This window comes from Podarcis pityusensis (genome assembly GCF_964106645.2).
Source record: "Podarcis pityusensis genome assembly, chromosome: 2".
NCBI classification, from domain to species: domain Eukaryota; kingdom Metazoa; phylum Chordata; class Lepidosauria; order Squamata; family Lacertidae; genus Podarcis; species Podarcis pityusensis.
Window position 1 is genome coordinate 117,619,852 of NC_138029.1, and position 19,921 is coordinate 117,639,772.

The following is a 19,921-nucleotide window of genomic DNA, read 5'->3' on the forward strand; positions in this document are numbered from 1 at the left end:
ACCTGCTCAGGTGCAGAATGATGCTGACTGGCAGCTGGGAAGGGAGAACAGAAAACGAGGATGGTGCACCCGGGAAAAAGGGATACTCAGTATAAGGCAAGGTAAGCCTGTTTAAGACCCCAGTTTGGTGGTGGTGAGGAACTGGGTTCACAGCTCAGTGAGAGCATTTGAACAGGTCCCACATTTAATTCTCAGTGGCATTTCCAGGATGTTTCTTGTCAAACTCTGGAGACCTGCTGCCGGCCTGTGTCGACACCACTGAGCTAGTTTCACCCAAGCTTTCTGACTTGGCACCAATCAGCTCCAAATGTTTTTCCTGGGGAGGGACCGAAGCTCAATGGCTGAGAGCCTTCCTTCCCTTCAACCCATGGCTCAGCTGCTGCCAGCCAGAGTCGGGCAGCACTGCGTTGGGTGGTGGATCCTCCCCCAAAGGAGACCCCGAGCAGCTGCGCTGGAGGAGGAGAAGCTTTGCAGGGAGCCATTTGCGGAAATATTCGGAAGAGGCTGGATCCGAGGTGGATCCCTCGGAGAATGCATATACCAGGCATCCTCTCCCGGCTGCCTTATGCGCCGCCAGCGGAGCGAGCTCTTCCCCCCCCCTCCCCTCTCAAGGGGTTAAACGCACAGAGCTCTCCTTGCCTAGAGAGGTCCAGGGATCTGGTGGCGGGTGCGGGGAGGGTGTCGTGGGTGGGAAGGGTAAGTCCCCTTCCTGTCCTGCAGCCTTTCTTTTCCCGGGGAGAAACTGCCTTTTGTACGCCTGCTCCGCATCGAGAGGAGGCGGGCGGCACGTCGGTTCCCGGGAGAAAGTTGCGCCTTCGAGAGAGGCTTTGCGGGGGAGGAGGTGAGTGGGAGGCGGCCGGGGGAGGGGGAGGGTCCGGAGAAAGTGGGGGGAGGGGGGAAAGGGTCAGTATTGAATGGGGGGGGCTTGTGGGGGCTTCAGGAAACGACCCCCCACGCCGTCCTCTTTTGGAGGCTTTCCGGCGCAATCCTTGCAATGCAAGCGCGCTTTTCCCCTGGAGCAGATCCTGCGGAACTCCCCGCAGCTTTACTTCCGAGGAGGCAGGTGCCCAGTCACCTAGAGTGGGGGAAGTGGAGAGACGAAAGGATTTTTGCTTCTCTCTCTCCACCCCCCCTCCAAAATAATAATAATAATAATAATGGTCTGCGACGGATTTATGTATCCATCGTCGGGTCCCATTTATAATTCTTTTGTCATCCTGCTTTTCCGCGGAGCGCAAGGAAACTTCTCCGCCCTCGCAACGACAACGACAACCCTGCGAGGGAGGCCAGGCTAAACAGGCGGCGTCTGGCCCCAAGGTCGTTCAGTGGGGATCTGAAGCCTAAGGCTGTTCCGGGTCCTGAGTCTGAGACTCTGAAGCCGCTGCGGTCAAATCCTCGGACTCTCACCGAAAACGAATCTCACCGAAAACTTCAGTGTATCTGAAGAAGTGTGCATGCACACGAAAGCTTATACCAAGAACTAACTTAGTTGGTCTTTAAGGTGCTACAGGAAAGAATTTTTTACTTCGAAAACGAATCAATAGGGACAGTGGTTTAATTCAGAATAGGAGCAGAAAAATAAAGGATCACCCCAGTAAACGGTTTCACAATGTAAATCCAAGCACAAAAGAAGATAGATCTGGCACTGCTGGTGGATGTTGGGGTGATCTGCAGTAGAGGAGCAAATATTTCCGATTCCCAACAATAGCGACAGCAAAACTCATCTCCCAGTCCTAAAGTATAAAACTGAGATGAATAAACTTTGGGATAAACAGGAGTTTGTTTTTGTGGAGAGCTCTGTTGGGTCATTTCTGGTATTCCGTGCAAATTATTGGGGCTTAAAAGCCTTTGATTCCAATGGCTAACAAAAAGTTCTGTTCAGAGTTGACGGAAATTCATAGACTTAAGTTAGGAATGTCTGCTAATTTCAGTGGGTCTAATCTGAGTAAGACAAGTACTGGATGTAATCTTTTGCACCAGGATCCAGGTGAGGGATCTTAGGGTTTTACTGAAGACAAAGTTGATCCCACAAGCCCACACTTGCTGGGCGCTTCTGGTCAGAAGTGAGTCCGCTTATGGCCAGTGGTTTTAATGCAGCATAATTAGTGGGTGTAAGATTGCAGCTAGCTTGCCAAGAATATTAAAATAGGTCAAAACAAGATAAAGCAAATAAACATTCAGTATAACCAGGGGTGACTAGTGATCCCTGGACCTAGTGAGGCTGTTTTAGGGCCATAGAAGTCATGTAGGCAGGACATCCCTTGCACAGAAATAGTGGATATTTAAGCACAGCAATTGCACAAATAATTCTATTTTTTTAAGGGGGGGCAACAATATAATTTGGAGCAGTTAAGTTAGGATCCCATGGCATTCAAATTCTAATGCAATAAAATACAGTGTAAGAACTACAAGAAGCAAGTAAAACAACAACTAAAAAACAATTTACATATTTCATACAGTGGAATATTTCAATCACAAATCCACAGACCACCTAAATGGTCTATGGACCATTGTTTCAGAACCTCTGATTTAGAGGTAACTTACTTTGCTATCCTATACATATTTGCCTGGGAGCAAGTCCTGCTGAACTTACTGGGGCTTACCTTCTGAGTAGGATTGTGCTGTCAGAGACATATAACTTGAAACAGAAAATGCAGGTATCGAAAGTAATCCACCAAAATGAATTTTACCCCCTCTCCTGCAATTGGGAATATAGACACAATTTCTCTGTGTGTTACATGCCCAGAGAGGTAGAACTTAATCTGAAATTTTAGACATTTATCTGTTTGACAATTCTGAGTAGGCATGTATAGGATTTCTCTCCACAGGCATGTATTTACAGCATTTCGGAGACTGCACTTCAGTCTGTTAAAGCTACAGTAACTGCAACAAGCACGTTTATCGTGACATAATTTCATGCGGGCAGGAGTGGGTTTATGCCACAATAACTATACACACCTACCCATTAAATTCAGTGGGGCTTACTCCCAGGTAAGTGAGGATAGGATTTGAGCCTGATTAGCATGTATAGGATTGCAGCTTAGGTAGGTTAACAAAAAATATTATCATTATTATTAATCAATTAAATTTGTACACTGCCATTCATCCGAAGACCACAAGGCGGTTCACAGCATAAAAGGACAAAATGTGAACACAAAATATATAATACATAATAGAACAAAAACAAACCAATAACCCCCCTCTCTCACACACATTTAAAAGGCCATAGAAAGCTAGTCAGTCAAAGTTAGTCAGTTGAAGAAAAGCATTTTCACCTGGTGCCTAAAGGATGAAGGAGCCAGGCTTCATTAAAACATGTTATTTTATTAAAACATAGCATCAAAACCCGGTAGAATGGATATAAACAACCTGAGGAGGCCTTTTTGGTGGCTGCTCCTAGACTTTGGAGCTCCCTAGAGAAGCTAAACTTGCTCTGTCCTTGACTTGTCTTCTTGCAGGCAAGTGAAGACCTTCTTATTCCAACAGGCTCTCAGAGACTGGCTGGTTTTTTCCCCGCAGGAAAGGGTTTTAAAATACTGCTGTGCTGTTTTACTCTCTGTATTTTAATAAATTTGTTTGTATATTGGTTTAATTCTCTTACAGCTTAGTTGCTTTTCAGCTATTATTTTTTATGTTTGTGTTATAATTTGTGTACAGTGGAACCTCGGGTTATGTACCGCCCTCGTTGTGTATTCTTCAGGATACGCACGCGGTGAACCCGGATGTAATGGGAAGGCTTTCGGCGGTTGCGCCTACGCAGAAGTGGGCTACCGCCGGCTGCATGCGCAGAGGTGGGCTACCGCCGCACACACCTGTGTAGAACAGGCACCTCTGGATACGAATGTTTCGGGGTGTGCACAGACCCTCAGAACGAATTAAATTTGTATCCAAAGGTACCATTGTAAGTTGCCTTGGGTTTCAGTCGGGGGGGGGGAGGCAGGATATAAATAATGATAATAATACTAATACTTTATGTTTCCCATTCATGGCCTAAAGCAGGTGTGATGTTGCTGAACTACAACTCCCAACAGCCCCAGCTAGTATGGCCAGGGATGTTGGGAGCTGCGGTTGAGCAACATCTGGAGCCAGGGGTTCCTTGGCTTAGAGAGTGGTTCTGAAGTGAGAAAAATACCACAGCACTCTTACGTTATTTTAAATTTATGAAGAGAGACAATAGTGGGTAGAGAAGCTTCTGCACCCTATTGCATTTTAAATGTTTTGTTATTGTGTTTTTAATATTTTATAATAATAATAATAATAAATTGCACCTGTTCTGCTGCACAAGCCAAAATCCTTGCACACATGAGACGTTTGCTTGGTGCTCATTGGAGGCAGCCCAATAATAACCGTATCAATCATGAATTTATGCTCCTGCTCAGGTGGCACACAGCCAGGAAGAAGCGATGGCAGACTGTAACTTGCTAGGACTGGGACCAAGAGGAAAGCAGGCTGAAAGAGACCCTTGTGACTCCCAAGGGCCCCCCGCCAAGGAGATTTTGACTGGGGCAGCTTCCCCACAGTCTGAGGGGCTGCGACAGCATCAGGAGACTCAGGAACAGCAAAAGGGCTCCAAGTCAGCACCGTCTCCTTACTCCGTGTGGAGGCCGTCGCGGTTATTCAAACCCGTGTCCACGGAGGAGAGGAAGGAATTTAAGGCCACCTACCTAACAAGGAAAGACGGCGGCCAGCTGCCCAGAGGAGAGTCCGCCATTGCGATGCAGACCTTGCCCGTTCTTGGCCAGGGAGCGCGAGAAGAGGCCTACGAAGGCTCGGAAGTTTCCAGGGCGCTGAAAGGACCGATTCCAGATGAGGACGATGCTGACTGCTTGGAGATCCACCGCCAGCACTTCCGCCATTTCTGCTATCAGGAGATCGAGGGGCCCCGGAGGGTCCTGAGCCAGCTCCGTGAACTCTGCCGCCAGTGGCTCATGCCGGAGAGGCACACCAAAGAGCAGATCGTGGACCTGGTGATTCTGGAGCAGTTCCTGACCATCCTGCCCTTGGAGATGCAGATCTGGGTCTGCAAAGGCGGCCCGGCCACCTGCACCCAGGCGCTGGCCCTGGCCGAAAGCTTCCTCTTGAAGCTGCAAGAGGCTGAGAGTCACGAACAAAAGGTAGGAGGGGGAGCTTTGTTTGAAGGTGCAGTTGTGGCAGGGCCAGAGTAATGGAGAACCCAGTGTCAGGAACAGATGCCAGGAGTGGGTCAGCAATAAATCACACAGGGAAAGGGAAGTTTATTAAGAGAAACAAGCTTGGCTCAGGAGTGCCAGGCCTAATGAGCACGACGACTCTTCTTGGTAGTTCTTGTTCCTGTGAGGCAGTTGTGGAGATTAAGGGTCCCTGCCTTCCAATAATAATAATAATAATTCATTATTTATACCCCGCCCATCTGACTGGGTTTCTCCAGCCACTCTGGGCGGCTCCCAACAGAATATTAAAAACACGATAAAACATCAAACGTTAAAAACTTCCCTAAACAGGGCTGCCTTCAGATGTCTTCTAAAAGTCAGATAATTGTTTATTTCCTTGACTTCTGATGGGAGGTTGTTCCACAGGGCTGGCACCACTACTGAGAAGGCCCTCTGCCTGGTTCCCACAGCTGCCTAAGACTAAGTCTCCTCCTCCACCTGGCCCTTCCCAAGCAATCTGAGGCTATGCCAATGTGCCTGTCTCTGCTCCTTCCTTTTTTCATGCCTCTTCTGGTTCTGGGAGACCAGGGGGAAGGGGACATTGTTGCAGCAGGAGGGCGAGACCCCCATGGTTCCTTCACCAGTCTGTCCCCCCTTTCCCGCTCTCCTGCTTCCACTTCTGGGCTTCTCTCTGCCACAGACTCTCCCAGATTACTAAACCCTGTTACCTCTTCAACTTCCAACACCTCCACTTTCCAGTCTTTTCCCTCTTCTCCCTCTGACCGCTCATCATTGTCCCACCACTACTCCCCAGACTCTGAGCCTTCTTCCCCAGGGGGCTACCTTGCTAGTTCCGCCCACCATTCCTCTGCATCCAGCCAATCTGTGACACCCAGAGGCGAAGAATCTGTGGTCCATGGGCCTAATTAGCCCCACCAGTCTTCTTCGTGTTTCAGCAAAGCTGAACCCACCTGATGTCAGGTGAAATCACGGCTGTGCCCGAAAAAGGGGGTTTGCACGTCTGCGGCCCCTGCAAATTTCTCTGTAAGGTGCTTTGAAACCCCAGCTATCAGCTGAGTGTTGGGACGTCAGAGCACAGCACAGGACTCTCTGTAAGCATCTACTGAGTGTTGGGGATTGAAGAGAGCCCTGCATAACTGAAGCCTGGAGAATCAGCTGGGACCAGTGGCATTAGGGATCTTTCTTTTGGGATCAGAAATTACAGCGGATCCTTTGTCGACTGGTGGTCTTGGGGGGGGGCAGAGTGGGAGAGAACAGGCTTTGGCCCACTGACCACTCTCAGTTCCCCGCCCTCTTGAGATAATAACCCGATTGGTTAATGTCATGGCACTGAAATGAGGGCTCCTCATCGTCTGTCGTCAGCCTTGCGGAAGGGTAAGAGAAGTTGCTCAGACTGGGAAGAGATGTAACGGTCAGATCCGGGTCGAGAGGCACCTGCCTGGCCACTGTCCCAGACAGGATAGGGTGGCCCGGCAACAATCTTCTTATGTTCTTAGACTGGCAGCGTGCCCCAAGGTCAGGCTGCGCCAGGCTTTCATATCTCTCCCTCTCGCTTGCAGGCGGAGGTGCTGAGAGGAAGGGAGCCAAACCGGGCCACTGAGATACAAGAGGGATTTCTAAGAGGACAGAGCCCCCAAATGTGCAAACTTCAAAACTTCAAAACAGACATGCACTAAAGGAACAAGAGACACCCACCCCAGCAAATTATTTGTCAAAATTACAAATACCTAAATACAGACAGTCATTTACCCTCGCTAGATTCAATGTGCTGCCATCTGCCTTATTGCAGGGCAGATTTGAGGGTAAACCATACGCGAAACGAGTCTGCCCCTGCGGCTTGATGGAGGTAGAAACTGTCTCTCATGCCTTGTTACACTGCGTCTCTATGGGGTTATACGCTTGGTATTTATTACCCCTGCTATGCAAAAATCTCCAAATGAATCCGAACTTCAGTGTCTAAAATCCCTGGTAGAGGACAAAGATCCTGAGATCACGTTAATGGTAGCCAAATTCTGTGCAATTGCCATAAAACTTAGGGAACAAGCTGTGCTATCATAATGATTAAGGTTTTAAATGATAATTTTAGGCTTTATGTTAGTGACTAAGTTTTAATTTATATATTTTTAACTGTTGCTATATCTGTATTGTCCCTGTTATACCTAATTGCAAATTCAAATGTATCCCTATCGTGTTTTATGACTTCCTTGATATTGTATCTGGGCTGGAACTGGTCTGTGACCGAAATAATAAAATTTATTCACCCACTCCTCCCAGCGCCAGTGAAAACTAAGCATGTTCAGGAATCCGAGACTGTTTGATAGCTCAGACCTAGGGTAGCTGAGTCCGCAGAACACAAGACTCTTAATCACTGGGTTGTGGGTTCGAGCCCCATGTTGGGTTAAATACCGTATTTTTCGCTCTATAGGACGCACCTAGTTTTTAGAGGAGGAGATCAAGAAAAAAATATTATTCCCCCCCCCCAGCCCCAAAGAGCAGCCTGTCCACTTCTCCCAGAGCTTCTCGGGGCTGCGGGGGAAGCCCGGGTTTGTCCCCCCCCCAGCCCCAAAGAGCAAAGAAGCCAAGACAGCGAGCAGGATCTATCCCGCTGGTTGTCTTGGCTTCTGCAACCTCTCCAGCCGGGAGCTAAACCTCTCCAGCGTGGCTAAAGAAGCGGGGCTAAAGAAGCCAAGGCAGCGAGCGCAATCCATCCCGCTCGCTGCCTTGGCTTCCTCTTTAGCCTTGCGCAGCCTCTCCAGCCGGGGTGGAGACACTCCTTCCCCAGTGCTAACTGGAGTCGTCGGGAATTGAACCCGCGACCTGCTGCACACAAAGCACATGCTCTACCTGCTAAGCTGTAGCCTTCCATCCGGCTCTTGAGTAACAGGGATGCTTGTATTCCAGGTGTCCGGTCTAGTGGAAGAGGCGTTTGTTAATTCACCAACATCAGAGCAGGATCCGTTGGAGACTGTGGAGATGCAGCTCTCTACAGAGAACGAAGAGGAGGACGAGGACGATGATGATGATGATGAAGAGGAGGAGGAGGAAGAGGAGGAGGCCGTTCTGCTGGGTAAGGTTGTGGTTCAGAGTTCTGGGTTCAAGTATTAATGCAAAACTAGGCTCCAAAGGGAGATCTGTTTCACATGTCACATAGTTTTGCATCAAAATCTGCCACCCCATGATGGGGTGATGAGCACTAGCAAAGATGGCTGCTGACAGCAGTTTGGTGCGGCTGAGTTGCTGCAGCAGACTGGGACAGAGAGATGGAGGAGAGTCAGGATGGTAGCAAGTTTGGCACAGTGCAAACACGCCGGTGGAGGGGATCTGGAGCTCCTATTGGTGCTTTCAACCTCCTCTGGCTCCCGGTACATTTCTGAGCACAATTCAAAGTGTTGGTGCTGACCTTTAAAGCCCTAAATGGCCTCGGCCCAGTATACCTGAAGGAGCATCTCCACCCCCATCGTTCAGCCCAGACACTGAGGTCCAGCTCTGAGGGCCTTCTGGCGGTTCCCTCCCTGCGAGAAGTGAGGCTACAGGGAACCAGGCAGAGGGCCTTCTTGGTAGTGGCACCCGCTCTGTGGAATGCCCTCCCATCAGATGTCAAGGAAATAAACAATAAACTATGTGACTTTTAGAAGACATGTGAAGGCAGCCCTGTTTAGGGAAGTTTTTAATGTTTGATGTTTTATCGCTTTATTATTATTATTATTATTATTATTATTATTATTATTCTGTTGGGAGCTGGGGTATTATTATTATTATTATTATTATTATTTTTATTATTATCATCATCATCCCAGCATGCTGCAGCAACTCAACTGGACGGAGATGAGGTGAAGCCCAGAGTTGGTTTATTTATTTATGAAATCATTTACAGGCTGCCTTTTGGGATGCAATCTGCTCCAGGAAGCTTACATATCACAGAAACACACAACACAGCCACCCAATTCAGAGTGCAACCTTTGGCATGTTAACTCAGAAATAAGTTCTGCCATGTTCAATGGGTCACCCTCCCACAGTCCTATGTATTTGCACTGTACTCATCCTTCAAATGTGGGTCCTTGCATCTGCACACAAGCGGTCATTATCAGAAAGAGTAGCTTGCAGTGGTTAAGGCAATTCGGTGTGGACATAAGCAACTTTGAGAGCTTGTCGGCTGACAGGCGGGCTGGAAGTTAAGCGAACAAACCACCGACTGTTGTGCATAACCGTTGTCATGATTATTTGCTTCTTTCAGAACACGAAGAGCATGGGCAGGAGAACCTGGAGAAGGAGGAGTTGCTTCTTGAGAAACCCAGGCTGACCGAGTGGGGGCTGGCGCTGGACCGAGGCGGTAAAGGGTCCTACCTCCAAGGTCCTGACATGGAAGCAATTCTCGGGAACGGCCGGGAAAACGTCCCCGGGAAGGCTTCAAAGCAAGCCGAGAGCGACAAAGGCTTGCGGGAGAGGAGCCTCCAAGAGGAAGTTCTCCGGCAGAAGAGGACGAAGGCAGGCTCCGAAAACGGCCTGCGCCTCAGCTTCCTGAAGAACCAGAAGACACAAACGGTGGACAAGCCGCGCCGATGCCCGTCCTGCGGGGAGCGCTCTCACAAGAGGACGTGCGTGGCCATGCGCGAGAGAGCCCCCGGTGGGGAGCAAGCCCGCAAGTGCCCGCAGCGTGGCAGGGAGCAGCCCCACAAGTGCCTCTCCACGCTGCAGCGCGACGAAGGCCTCCGCGAGAGCCAGGAGGGGATCTGCCGGTGGAAGACCAAGAAGCGAGGGGGCGCAGGCGGCGACTGGCGGCAACAGTTCCATCACCTGAGCGCCGACAGCTGGCGGGCGCAGAAGGGAGAGAAGGCAGCAAAAGGCTCTGCGTGCAGCGTCGAGAGGGTCCCCTGGCGCGCGGCCTTCCCAAACCGCGAGCGGGCCGAGCAAGTGGGGAAGCCGCACCAGTGCTTTGAGTGCGGCAAGAGCTTCAGCCAGAAGGGGAACCTCAACATCCACAAGAAGACGCACACGGGCGAGAAGCCATACCCCTGCTCCGAGTGCGGGAAGTGCTTTGTGACGAACTCTCGGCTGCTCACGCACAAACGGGTGCACACGGGCGAGAAGCCGTACAACTGCTCGTACTGCGGCAACAACTTCAGCCAGCTGGCGCACCTCGTGCAACACCAGCGCAGGCACACAGGGGAGAAGCCCTACAGCTGCCCCTACTGCGGCAAAAGCTTCAGCGTCAAGGCCAACCTCATCACCCACCAGCGCACCCACACGGGGGAGAAGCCCTACGAGTGCTCCGAGTGCCCCAAAAGCTTCGTTTCGAGCTCCGACCTTAAGAAACATAAACGGGTACACACGGGCCAGCTCTATACGTGAGGATTGCGCAAAGGTTCATTGCAAACCCCACCCCATATAATAAACTGTAGATAACGGGCACCTTCCTAGGTCTTGAAGGAAGCCCTGGTCCACTGTGAGAGAGAAATAAAGGCTCGTTTTTAGAATACCTGTATTATTTATATTACGCTGCTGTCCTTTCGTCCCTTCACAAAACAGCATTGTGAAGTAGGTTAGACTGAGTTGAGAATGAGTAGCTCAAGGTCGCACAGGGAGTTCTGTGGCAGAGGAGGAATTGTGATCCCCAATGCCTCCAGTCCTAGTCTTGACACTATACCAAAGCACTTGGCCAGAGCAGAGTCTCCCAGCTGCTTCTCTGTATGATTCCGGGGTCTGGGATTGGCTGCTTTGAGGAAATGAAGGCGGTGTTTATAAGACTGTTCTCAGCAGTTCCTCTGAGGAAACTATTGGAAGCACGTTGGGCCTCTAATAAACAGATTTCTGTCTTTCCTTCGAGGTCTCTTGTCTGTGTTTCCTGCGCTGGAGCCCTTCACTTCCTCTTGACTCCCTCCAACCGTTGTCAGCTGTGAGCAGCTTGTTCCAATGTGGGTTAGGTGCGATCATTCAGAGCAAGGCATTTGGCACCAGATTGGCCACAGGAGTTGCCGGAAGGAGGCATACAAGGCCTTAGGGGCTCCACTCTGGATTTGTGTAGAGTTTACTCCTTAGCCTTTTTATCTCCCAAAAATATCCTGCAAGGCGATGGGTATGGATTGCTCCTCAGGGTTTACTCCAAAAGCCCTTCTTATTAATGGGTATAGCGGTAAATCAGTGGAGTTTACCTTCTCCTCGATGGGCTCCTTCCCCAGGTTGACGAGCCCCGCCTGCCCCTCACTTCCCTGTACAGCACATGCAGAAATCGCTTTCTTGACCATTGGATCCTCTCTTGGTCTGGTCTGCCCAGTCCACCAGAGCTTGTCTTCACATGCAGGGGAAGCCCCTTACTCTCCGAGGGTTTGAGACCCATTGGCTCCCCTCACCTGGTTTAGCTGGGTAGTTGAAGCTGTTCCCCAGGGTGTGGCCACTGTCACATGTTGACCGCTTCTAGGAGCCACAAGACAGAGCTGAGTGCAGGGTGGGGACCAAAGGTGGACAAGCTACCTCAGGAGGAGCATGATGTGTCCCCCGCCAGAGGTATTGCCCTTCCCCTAACACCCCATACACCCCAGAGTGAATTATAGAGCCCAGGATTTTGAGGAAGCTATGTGGTTTAAATGCTGGAGTACATGCGGTCCAAGTTAGATAAGTATCAGATAATGAGAAATAAAACAGTTTTGTTTCTTCCTTGCCTGAATTGGGGATGGTGAGGGGTGTGCAAGTGTGTGTAGAAAGCAGCCTACCGTACAAAGGGGGAAAATTACATTCTTTGCTGCATTTGATTGTCGCCTCCACTCATCACTGGGATATGGCCCTCGGAGGGTTGCGCAGAACAGAATGCGGCGCTTCAGGGCTGGGGAAAAGTTCCTAGTCCTGGCCTCTGCACTAAACAGTCCTAAAAAGAGAGGTTTCCAAACTTCGTTGCAAGGGTTACCTGTGGTGACAAGACAATGCCTCAAAGCAATGAATGGCAAACTGCCATACACTATGTTTCATTTGCACCTCTTGAGTGAATCACTGCTACGGGCTTGTCTATTTTCAGTCACAAGATTAAGCCTTTTGAACATAATTAGAAAGTAGGTACTCTGGCTATGAAAAGTTTGGGAAACACATATTTATTGTAAGCTAAAAGGATCAGGAACATTTCACCCAAGAAAACCTGATAAAAACTACCAGAGATCCTGCACAATTAAGCATTGAGCTGATTACAGTATTTTTAAGATTTTTGGGAAAGAGCCAGATTCAGCTGACCCTGAACAATAGCAGAAGGCAGTGCAATAAGAGTTCCCACAAGCTCATTGAGGTCCCCTCCCCAAAACGGTTGGAGGAGCAGAACTCCCAGAACAGTCGGGTGGGGGGGTGTCGTTCAGTGTGGCAAAGCAGAAATCCATAGAATTGTAGAATTGGAAGGGACCCCAAGGATCATGCAGTCCAACCCCTTGCAATGCTGGAATAGCAACTAAAGCATCCCTCACAGGTGGTCATCAAACCTCTGCTTAAAAACCTTCAAGAAAGGAGAGTCCACAACCTCCAAACGGAGACCGTTCCATTGTAAGCATTTCTTACTGAACTAGCTGGGACCTTGTGGTCTGATTCTGCAAGGCTGCTCTTTATGTTTTTGCATATTTTCCAGGCAGGTTAGCTATCTCTCTCCAACTTAAATAAAATATTGGCGGGGGGAGGTAAGCTTACCCCACATAATCACAAAACGTTTGAATGGCAATGCCTATCAACTTGGGGGGGGGGGGCAGCCCTGTCAAATATTTTATTGGTGAATGGACTTCGGTCCCTAGGAGTTGGCTTCTCTCTCTCTCTCTCTCTCTCTCTCTCTCTCTTTCTCTTTCTCTCTCTCTCTCTCTAAGAGGGACTCATGGGGTTAAACGCACAGAGCCCTGGCGCTTAGAGCGTCCACAGAAGCTGAGGAAGGGGGAGGTGTGGCAAGAGAAGCCACCTTCCTGCCCCCGCCCCTTTCTCTGAGAAACGTGGAGGAGTTTGGGAGGCTGCAGCAGAGGGGCTCAGGGTGCCTTGCAAGGGCTGCTGGGAGCAGGTGAGTCGAAGCCGAATGGATGCCTGGGTGCAGGAGCAGCAGGGGGGAGGGGATAGAGCCATAGCTGGGGGGGGGGAGCCCAAAATCCATGGCTGCAGAGAGAGAGAGAGAGGCACTTTCCAGATCAAAAGGGTGCAAATGTTGCTGTGCATATAGATGAGGCCCATTTATTGCTCCTTCCCTCACCCAAAACCAGGGGTCAGCAACCTTTTTCAGCAGGGTACCGGTCCACTGTCCATCAGACCATGTGGGGGGCTGGACTATATTTTTTGGGGGGAAATGAACGAATTCCTATGCCCCACAAATAACCCAGAGATGCATTTTAAATAAAAGGACACATTCTACTCATGTAAAAAAACGCTGATTCCCGGACCATCCGTGGGCTGGATTGAGAAGTCGATTGGGCCACATCTGGCCCCTGGGCCTTAGGTTGCCTACCCCTGCTCTAAACAGCCCAATCAAGGGCATGGGCAAACCTGTTTCTAGGTTAATGTCAAGGTGCTGGTTCTTTCCTTCAAAGCCCCACATGCCCTAGATCTCTGGAGGGAAACCTGGTTTCCTCCAGATGTTCCATTGGCTGGTGCTCAAAGGAGCTGGACCCACCCACATCTGGAATATGCGCCAGGTCCACCAAGGCTGGTGTCACCAATTGTAGAGTTGGAAGGGACCCTCAAGGGTCATGCAATCCAACCCCCTACCAAGACCCCATCGCATATTTCTTCTGAGGGAAGCTGCCTCCACTTCCAGCAAAGAGATTGCCCTTGGTGAAATCAGGCACAGAACGCTCTGTGGAGCTACCCAGAACCTGTGGGATTCATTGCCACATGACAATCTGTTGGAGCAAGAACAGCAGGACGTCATGTGGCACCTTAAAAGGTGGCCAAATTTACTGCAGGCATTTGTTGATTTGTTTAAGGTGCAGTGAGCTGCTTTGCTGTGCTTGACAACATGAGAGTTGCCCTGCTGGATCTGACCAAACATAAAAGGCCCATCTACTGCATCCTGTTCTTCATGTGGTCAACTGGGAAGCTTGTTAGGGGTTGTCTCCTCCCTGCCTCCGATACTGAGTAACGCTTACAATGTTTGGGGCTGTTTAGTTTAGAAAAAAGGCAAGTAATGGGTGTGAGGGATGGGAGAGGTTTGTAAGATTGTTCATGGTGTAGAGAAAGCAAACAGGCATATGTTTTTCTCCCTCTCTCATAATAGTAGAATTTGGAGCCTTCCAATGTAGCTGAATGTTGGAAGATTCAGGACAGGCAAACCCCGCTTAGAGCTCCACTCTCGGCATTTCACAAAAGCTCTAATTGTTATATTGTCCTTTTAATTATCCACTCATTATTTATTGCTGCACTGTGCAAATATTTGTTGACTGTAAGAACCTGTCCTAATATTATATTTTGCATGCAACTTTTATACCTTTATGATAGATTTAGATCACTATCGCATTGCATATAAATATCAGTGTTTGTAGAGAATAAAAGAATAATTTAAAAATTGCACGCTGCTCTCATTAAAGCTCCTTTTTTCTTTTTGCATCTTGTTATCACTGAAGAAGCAGTATCAAAGTGCAATATCAGTAAGAGAAGATGCACACACAATAAAAACAGACTGTAAGAATGGCAAACAAATTCCAAAAATAATTGTTCATGTTACTGACTTACAGACCCCAACAAAAGTATATAGCTTTGCATTTTCCTGTATTTTATTGCACCTAATACTTTATATACATTTCCCCATAAAACAAAGATAATGTTGCTTTCCTTCCAACAAGCTCTGTCAATTTTACCGTATATGCTATTTCTCATGTTTTGGTTATCTCATTTCCCACTCTCAGGGTATTCCCCCCCCCCCCCCAAATTGTGGCAGATTGTTGTAAACAAGCCTCAATTTATTTTTTAGTCCTGGAAGCACAGCTAGGAATAAAGATGGAGGAAGGGAAACCTTCTGTAGCTGAACCAGAAGACAGCTCAGTGGCAGAAGACGGAGACATCCATGTTGTCCAGGGTGGGACTGTCTGTGAGTTTCTGACTGGGGAAAGTCCTCCACGAGTTAAGCAGGAGCCCGAGGAGGGACTGCAGCAACGCTGGGAGAGCCAATGGCAGGATTTCCTAAAGACGGTAGAGTCACCCCCACAAGAGAGGAGCAGCTCCCAGCAGCCTGATCCATGGCCAGAGGATGACACAATGGAATGTCAGGTCTCCTTGAAGAGAGTCGCTGACGTCACGCAGGGGCCAGGAGGAGAGGGTATGGCTCAAACCCATCTTGATGTGTGTGGAGAGGCCCATGAAAACCTGGACTCTTGTGTGAAAGTGAAGGAAGAGATACTGGAGGAGGAAGCTGACATGGAGGACCAACGCCAGCACTTCCATCAGTTTTGTTACCAGGATGCTGATGGGCTGCAAGAGGTATTCAGATGACTTCAGAAACTTAGGGAAGGGGGATAGCTCACTAGAGGAGCATCTGCCTTGCATTCAGAAGGTCCCAGGTTCAATCTCTGGCATCTCCAGGCAGGGCTAGGAAAGAAACTCACCTGAAACCCTGGAGAGCCAGTCAGTGTAGACATTAGTGAGCTAGATGGACCAATGATCTGGCTCAGTACAAGGCAGCTTCCTCTGGGCTATCTGTAGATGTGGAGAAGAGTAGATGCCAAGGGGAAGATCTCAAGAGCTGCTGATTCTAGAGCAGGTGCCAATGGGTGATGTCAGGGCAGCCAGGTGCTTGGGTCTGGTGGCTATCAGCTAGATGGGTGGTGGTGGTGGTGGAGAGAAGCAGTGTGGTCTGCTGTGCTTTCAAGAGCCAAGAGCGATTTGCTCTGTGGAAATCGGCAGCTGCAGCTTCCTTGGTTTCATGGCATGGAAATGAACCTTCTGCTAATTGCTGCAGATAAACTGCTGCGTAAAGGCACAGGGGCTGTTTGAACCTTGACAGAGCCCCAAACTGGCAAATACCTGGGTCAGACAGGCAGGTTGTCTATCTGGAGAGCTGTGATGCATCCCTGACCACTGGCCATCCTGTTGCCCTAGGAAAGATAGACCTGCACACAACCTGGAGATACCTACGACATTTCCTGCCTTCGCAACTTTAGACGGGTTGGGGGAATTGAGCCTCTTTATCTTTTCTTCTGTTGAGCTGGCTAGCTTGGCAAGGGGGAGCTAAATGTAGAGGGAGTGGAAAGCAGACCAAAGCATTAATCCTTGCAAGCATTTTGTTGTGCCTTAACCATGTCTCCATTTTCTGTTTCAGGCGCCAGGGCCCCTTGATGTTGTGACTGTAAAATCCCCGAAATCGGAGGAAGATCCATTGGACATTGTAAAGTTGCAGCTCCCCCTGGAGGTCAAGCAAGAATATGACTGGGAGGCAAGCTCAGCGGGTAAGGATTTGAAGCAGGGGTAGCTCAACCAGCCTAAATACCTCTCTGAGATCTTCTTGAAGCCTCTGTAGATAGTGCAAGATGTTATATGCCAGCAGCGGTTTGCAAACAATAATGACGATGATCTCAATTCTCCAACAATAAAAATAGTCTTCTCTGGCGATCACTCATAGCTGAGAGAGATTGTCTTCCATGAACACGGTCTTAACAGTGAGTCCATAAGTGACTGTGGAGGCCAATTCTGGATCCACACGTCCTTTCTGGGTGGGAGTTGATCACGGTGAGGGTTTGCCAAATGTTCCTTCATCTTAACACGTTTCTCAGCAGTAATCGTAATATAATTGATAATCTCAGTTCTTCAGGTACTGATTATTTAGGTAGCCAAAATGGCACCATCCACACACAAGGGGAAAGTGTCTGTGAACTTGGGCCTGACCCTGAAGATTTGAAGAACTATTGGGGGAGGGAATCTAAATGTGAAGATAGCTCAGTTTGTTAGACCATGATGCTGATAATGCCAAGGTTGCCAGTTCAATCCCCATTTGGGAGAGTGGCATATTCCTGTATTGCAGGGGGTTGGACTAGATGATCCATAGGGTCCCTTCCAACTCTACAATTTGATGATATTATGTGTGTGGGGTGTGTGGAATTCCCAAACCGCCTAATGAGGACTGAGCCATGGTCATGGAAAGTTTATTGATCGTGCGGGGTGGAAGGGGGGTGGATTGGGGTGACTAGAATCCTGAAAGGGAGTACTCTGAGTTGCTACATTATGTTGCATGATTTATGAGTTCTTACGATACTTTAAATAAATAAGTGGGTCTCTTTCGTTTCAGAATATGATGGTCAGGTACTGAAGAACGAGGAAGAGACCTTTGAGCCGGAAAAACCTGGGGACATGGATGCCTGTGGCACACCGTTGGAAAGAGCTGAAGGAATGTTTTTCTGGGGGCCTGGGATGGAAGAAAAGTCTGGAAGTCAACAGGGGGTAGACTGGCACTTGGGGAAGAGCATAAAGCAAGGCTTCCTGTATGGGGAAGGGGGCCAAAACTTTTATGAAACGACCTTCCCATTTCGGAAAAAGACGAGTTCCAACAGTGGACAGCAATGTCACCTGGACATTGATCTGCCTGAGGGTCAGCAAATACGAGCAAAAGATAAACTGCATAAATACACGCACTGCGGAAAAATCTCTAATAGCAGCAAAGCATCTCTGCTTCCCCACGAGAGGATCCCCGCCGGAGGGAAAGCATACATCTGCTCTGAGTGCGGGAAAAGCTTCAGCTGGAGAACAAACCTTGTTAAACACAAGAGAATCCACACGGGGGAGAAGCCGTACAAGTGCCCGAGTTGTGGCAAAAGCTTCAATGCAAAATCCACCCTGATCAAACACGAGCGTTCACACACAGGGGAGAAGCCGTACGAGTGTACAGAGTGCGGAAAAGCCTTTGGCGAAAAGGGGATACTTGTTAAGCACCTGAGAATCCACACGGGAGAAAAGCCCCACAAATGTTCAGACTGCGGCAAGAGCTTTATCGAGAGGGGCGCCCTCATTAAACACGAGAGAACCCACACGGGAGAGAAGCCCTACGAATGTCCTGACTGCGGGAAAACCTTCAGGATCAGCTGCCACCTTAAACTCCACAAGAGGACGCACACCGGCGAGAAGCCGCACAAGTGCTCCGATTGCGGCAAAGGCTTCAGCGAGAGAGCCTCTCTGGTGAAACACGAGAGGACCCACACGGGAGAGAAGCCGTACGAGTGCTCCGAGTGCGGGAAAAGCTTCCGGATCAGCTTCCAGCTCGTGATTCACAAAAGGACCCACACGGGTGAGAAACCGCACGAGTGCTCCGACTGTGGCAACAGCTTCAGGGAGATCGCCTCCCTTATCAAACACAAGAGAACGCACACGGGAGAGAAGCCTTACGAGTGCACCGAGTGCGGGAAGAGCTTCAGGACCAGCTTCCAGCTGAAGACCCATAGAAGGACGCACACCGGAGAGAAGCCGTATCACTGCCTGGACTGTGGGCAAAGCTTCAGCCAGAGATCACGCCTCGTCATACACGAGAGGACCCACACCGGGGAGAGACCGTACGGCTGCTCCGAGTGCGGGAAAAGCTTCGTCTCCAGCTCTCACCTTCGGAAACACACCATCGTGCACACGGGAGAGAAGCCCCACCGATGCTCGTACTGTGAAAAAAGCTTCAGTAAGAAATCCAACCTTGTTGTGCACGAGAGGATCCACACGGGAGAAAAGCCGTACGAGTGCTTGGTGTGCGAGAAAAGGTTTTGTAGCTCCTCTGTTTTTCATAGGCACATGAAAATCCACCCGGGAGAGGCATCCTAGGGATATTCACGTCCTAAGGAAGAGTTTGGCATAAGACCCAGAGAACTGAGGGGAACATAATGTAATGTCACTGGAATAGGGTGATAATGGAAAGGGAAACGTGTTTCAGGAACTGTCTGAATAGCCACCCATGGATTTGTTGTTGTTGTTGTTCTCTGTCTGTCTTGGAACAGTGGCCATAGCTCAGTGGTAGAGTATGTCTTGCATGCAGAGGAACCAAGGTTCATTCTCTGGTATTTCCAGGTAGTTCTGGAAATCTGTCTGAATCCCTGGAAAGCTGCTGCAAGTCAATGTGGACAATACTAAGTTAGATGGGCCAATGGTGAGTGATTAGTGCAATAATACAGCTTCTTGTACATGATGCATTCTCTTTCCCCCCCTGCTATGGAATAAATGTATGTTTTGAGGATGGCACATGAACAGCCAACATTGCCTTACACAGAGTCTCAGTGTTTGCAGTTGCTCATTGTGGGCCAGTGTGGTGTAGTGGTTAAGAGTGGTGTACTCGTAATCTGGTGAACCGGGTTCGCTTCCCCACTCCTCCACATGCAGCTGCTGGATGACCTTGGGCTAGTCACACTTCTCTGAAGTCTCTCTGCCCCACTCACCTCACAGAGTGTTTGTTGTGGGGGAGGAAGGGAAAGGAGAATGTGAGCCGCTTTGAGGCTCCTTCGGGTAGTGATAAAGCGGGATATCAAATCCAAACTCTTCTTCTCATTGGCTCTGGGTCTGCAGTCTAACAGGTGTAGAGTGATTTAGATGGGAGAGGAGAACATTTCGAATTTCTGCAGTGGTATCCTTGAAGACCTACAGCCGTTCTGAACTCCCTACATAATACCAGTCACTCCTCCCAGTCTGTGGCCAACAGCTATTTTAAACCTTTACCTGTTCCGATGTAACCACTGGGGTTTTTCATGATGGCTGGGGGTAATGGTGTAGAATTGGAAATTACAGTACAGAAAACATCCTTGGAACTCCAAACTGCACTGGAGCCTTCATAAAGTTGGCGCCATCCAACTGCGCTGACTGGGGCTGATGAGTTG

The 19,921-nt window shown here is 49.2% G+C and overlaps 3 protein-coding genes across 5 annotated transcripts in view; 2 read left to right on the top strand and 1 right to left on the bottom strand.

Moving 5' to 3' along the window:
• The window catches only part of LOC308469988 (uncharacterized protein), a 51,375-nt gene that overhangs the window by 28,528 nt on the left and 2,926 nt on the right, over positions 1–19,921 (bottom strand). The window lies entirely within an intron of this gene.
• On the top strand, positions 687–10,967 carry LOC308469520 (uncharacterized protein). The gene is made up of 4 exons (XM_080992102.1): positions 687–841; positions 4,380–5,114; positions 8,052–8,217; positions 9,385–10,967. Exons 2-4 carry the CDS (start codon positions 4,404–4,406, stop codon positions 10,497–10,499), a joined length of 1,992 nt encoding a protein of 663 aa, XP_080848228.1. The 5' UTR covers positions 687–841; positions 4,380–4,403; the 3' UTR covers positions 10,500–10,967.
• On the top strand, positions 12,995–19,321 carry LOC308469475 (uncharacterized protein). Its single transcript, XM_080991986.1, has 4 exons — positions 12,995–13,161; positions 15,061–15,566; positions 16,405–16,531; positions 17,368–19,321. Exons 2-4 carry the CDS (start codon positions 15,087–15,089, stop codon positions 18,876–18,878), a joined length of 2,118 nt encoding a protein of 705 aa, XP_080848112.1. The 5' UTR covers positions 12,995–13,161; positions 15,061–15,086; the 3' UTR covers positions 18,879–19,321.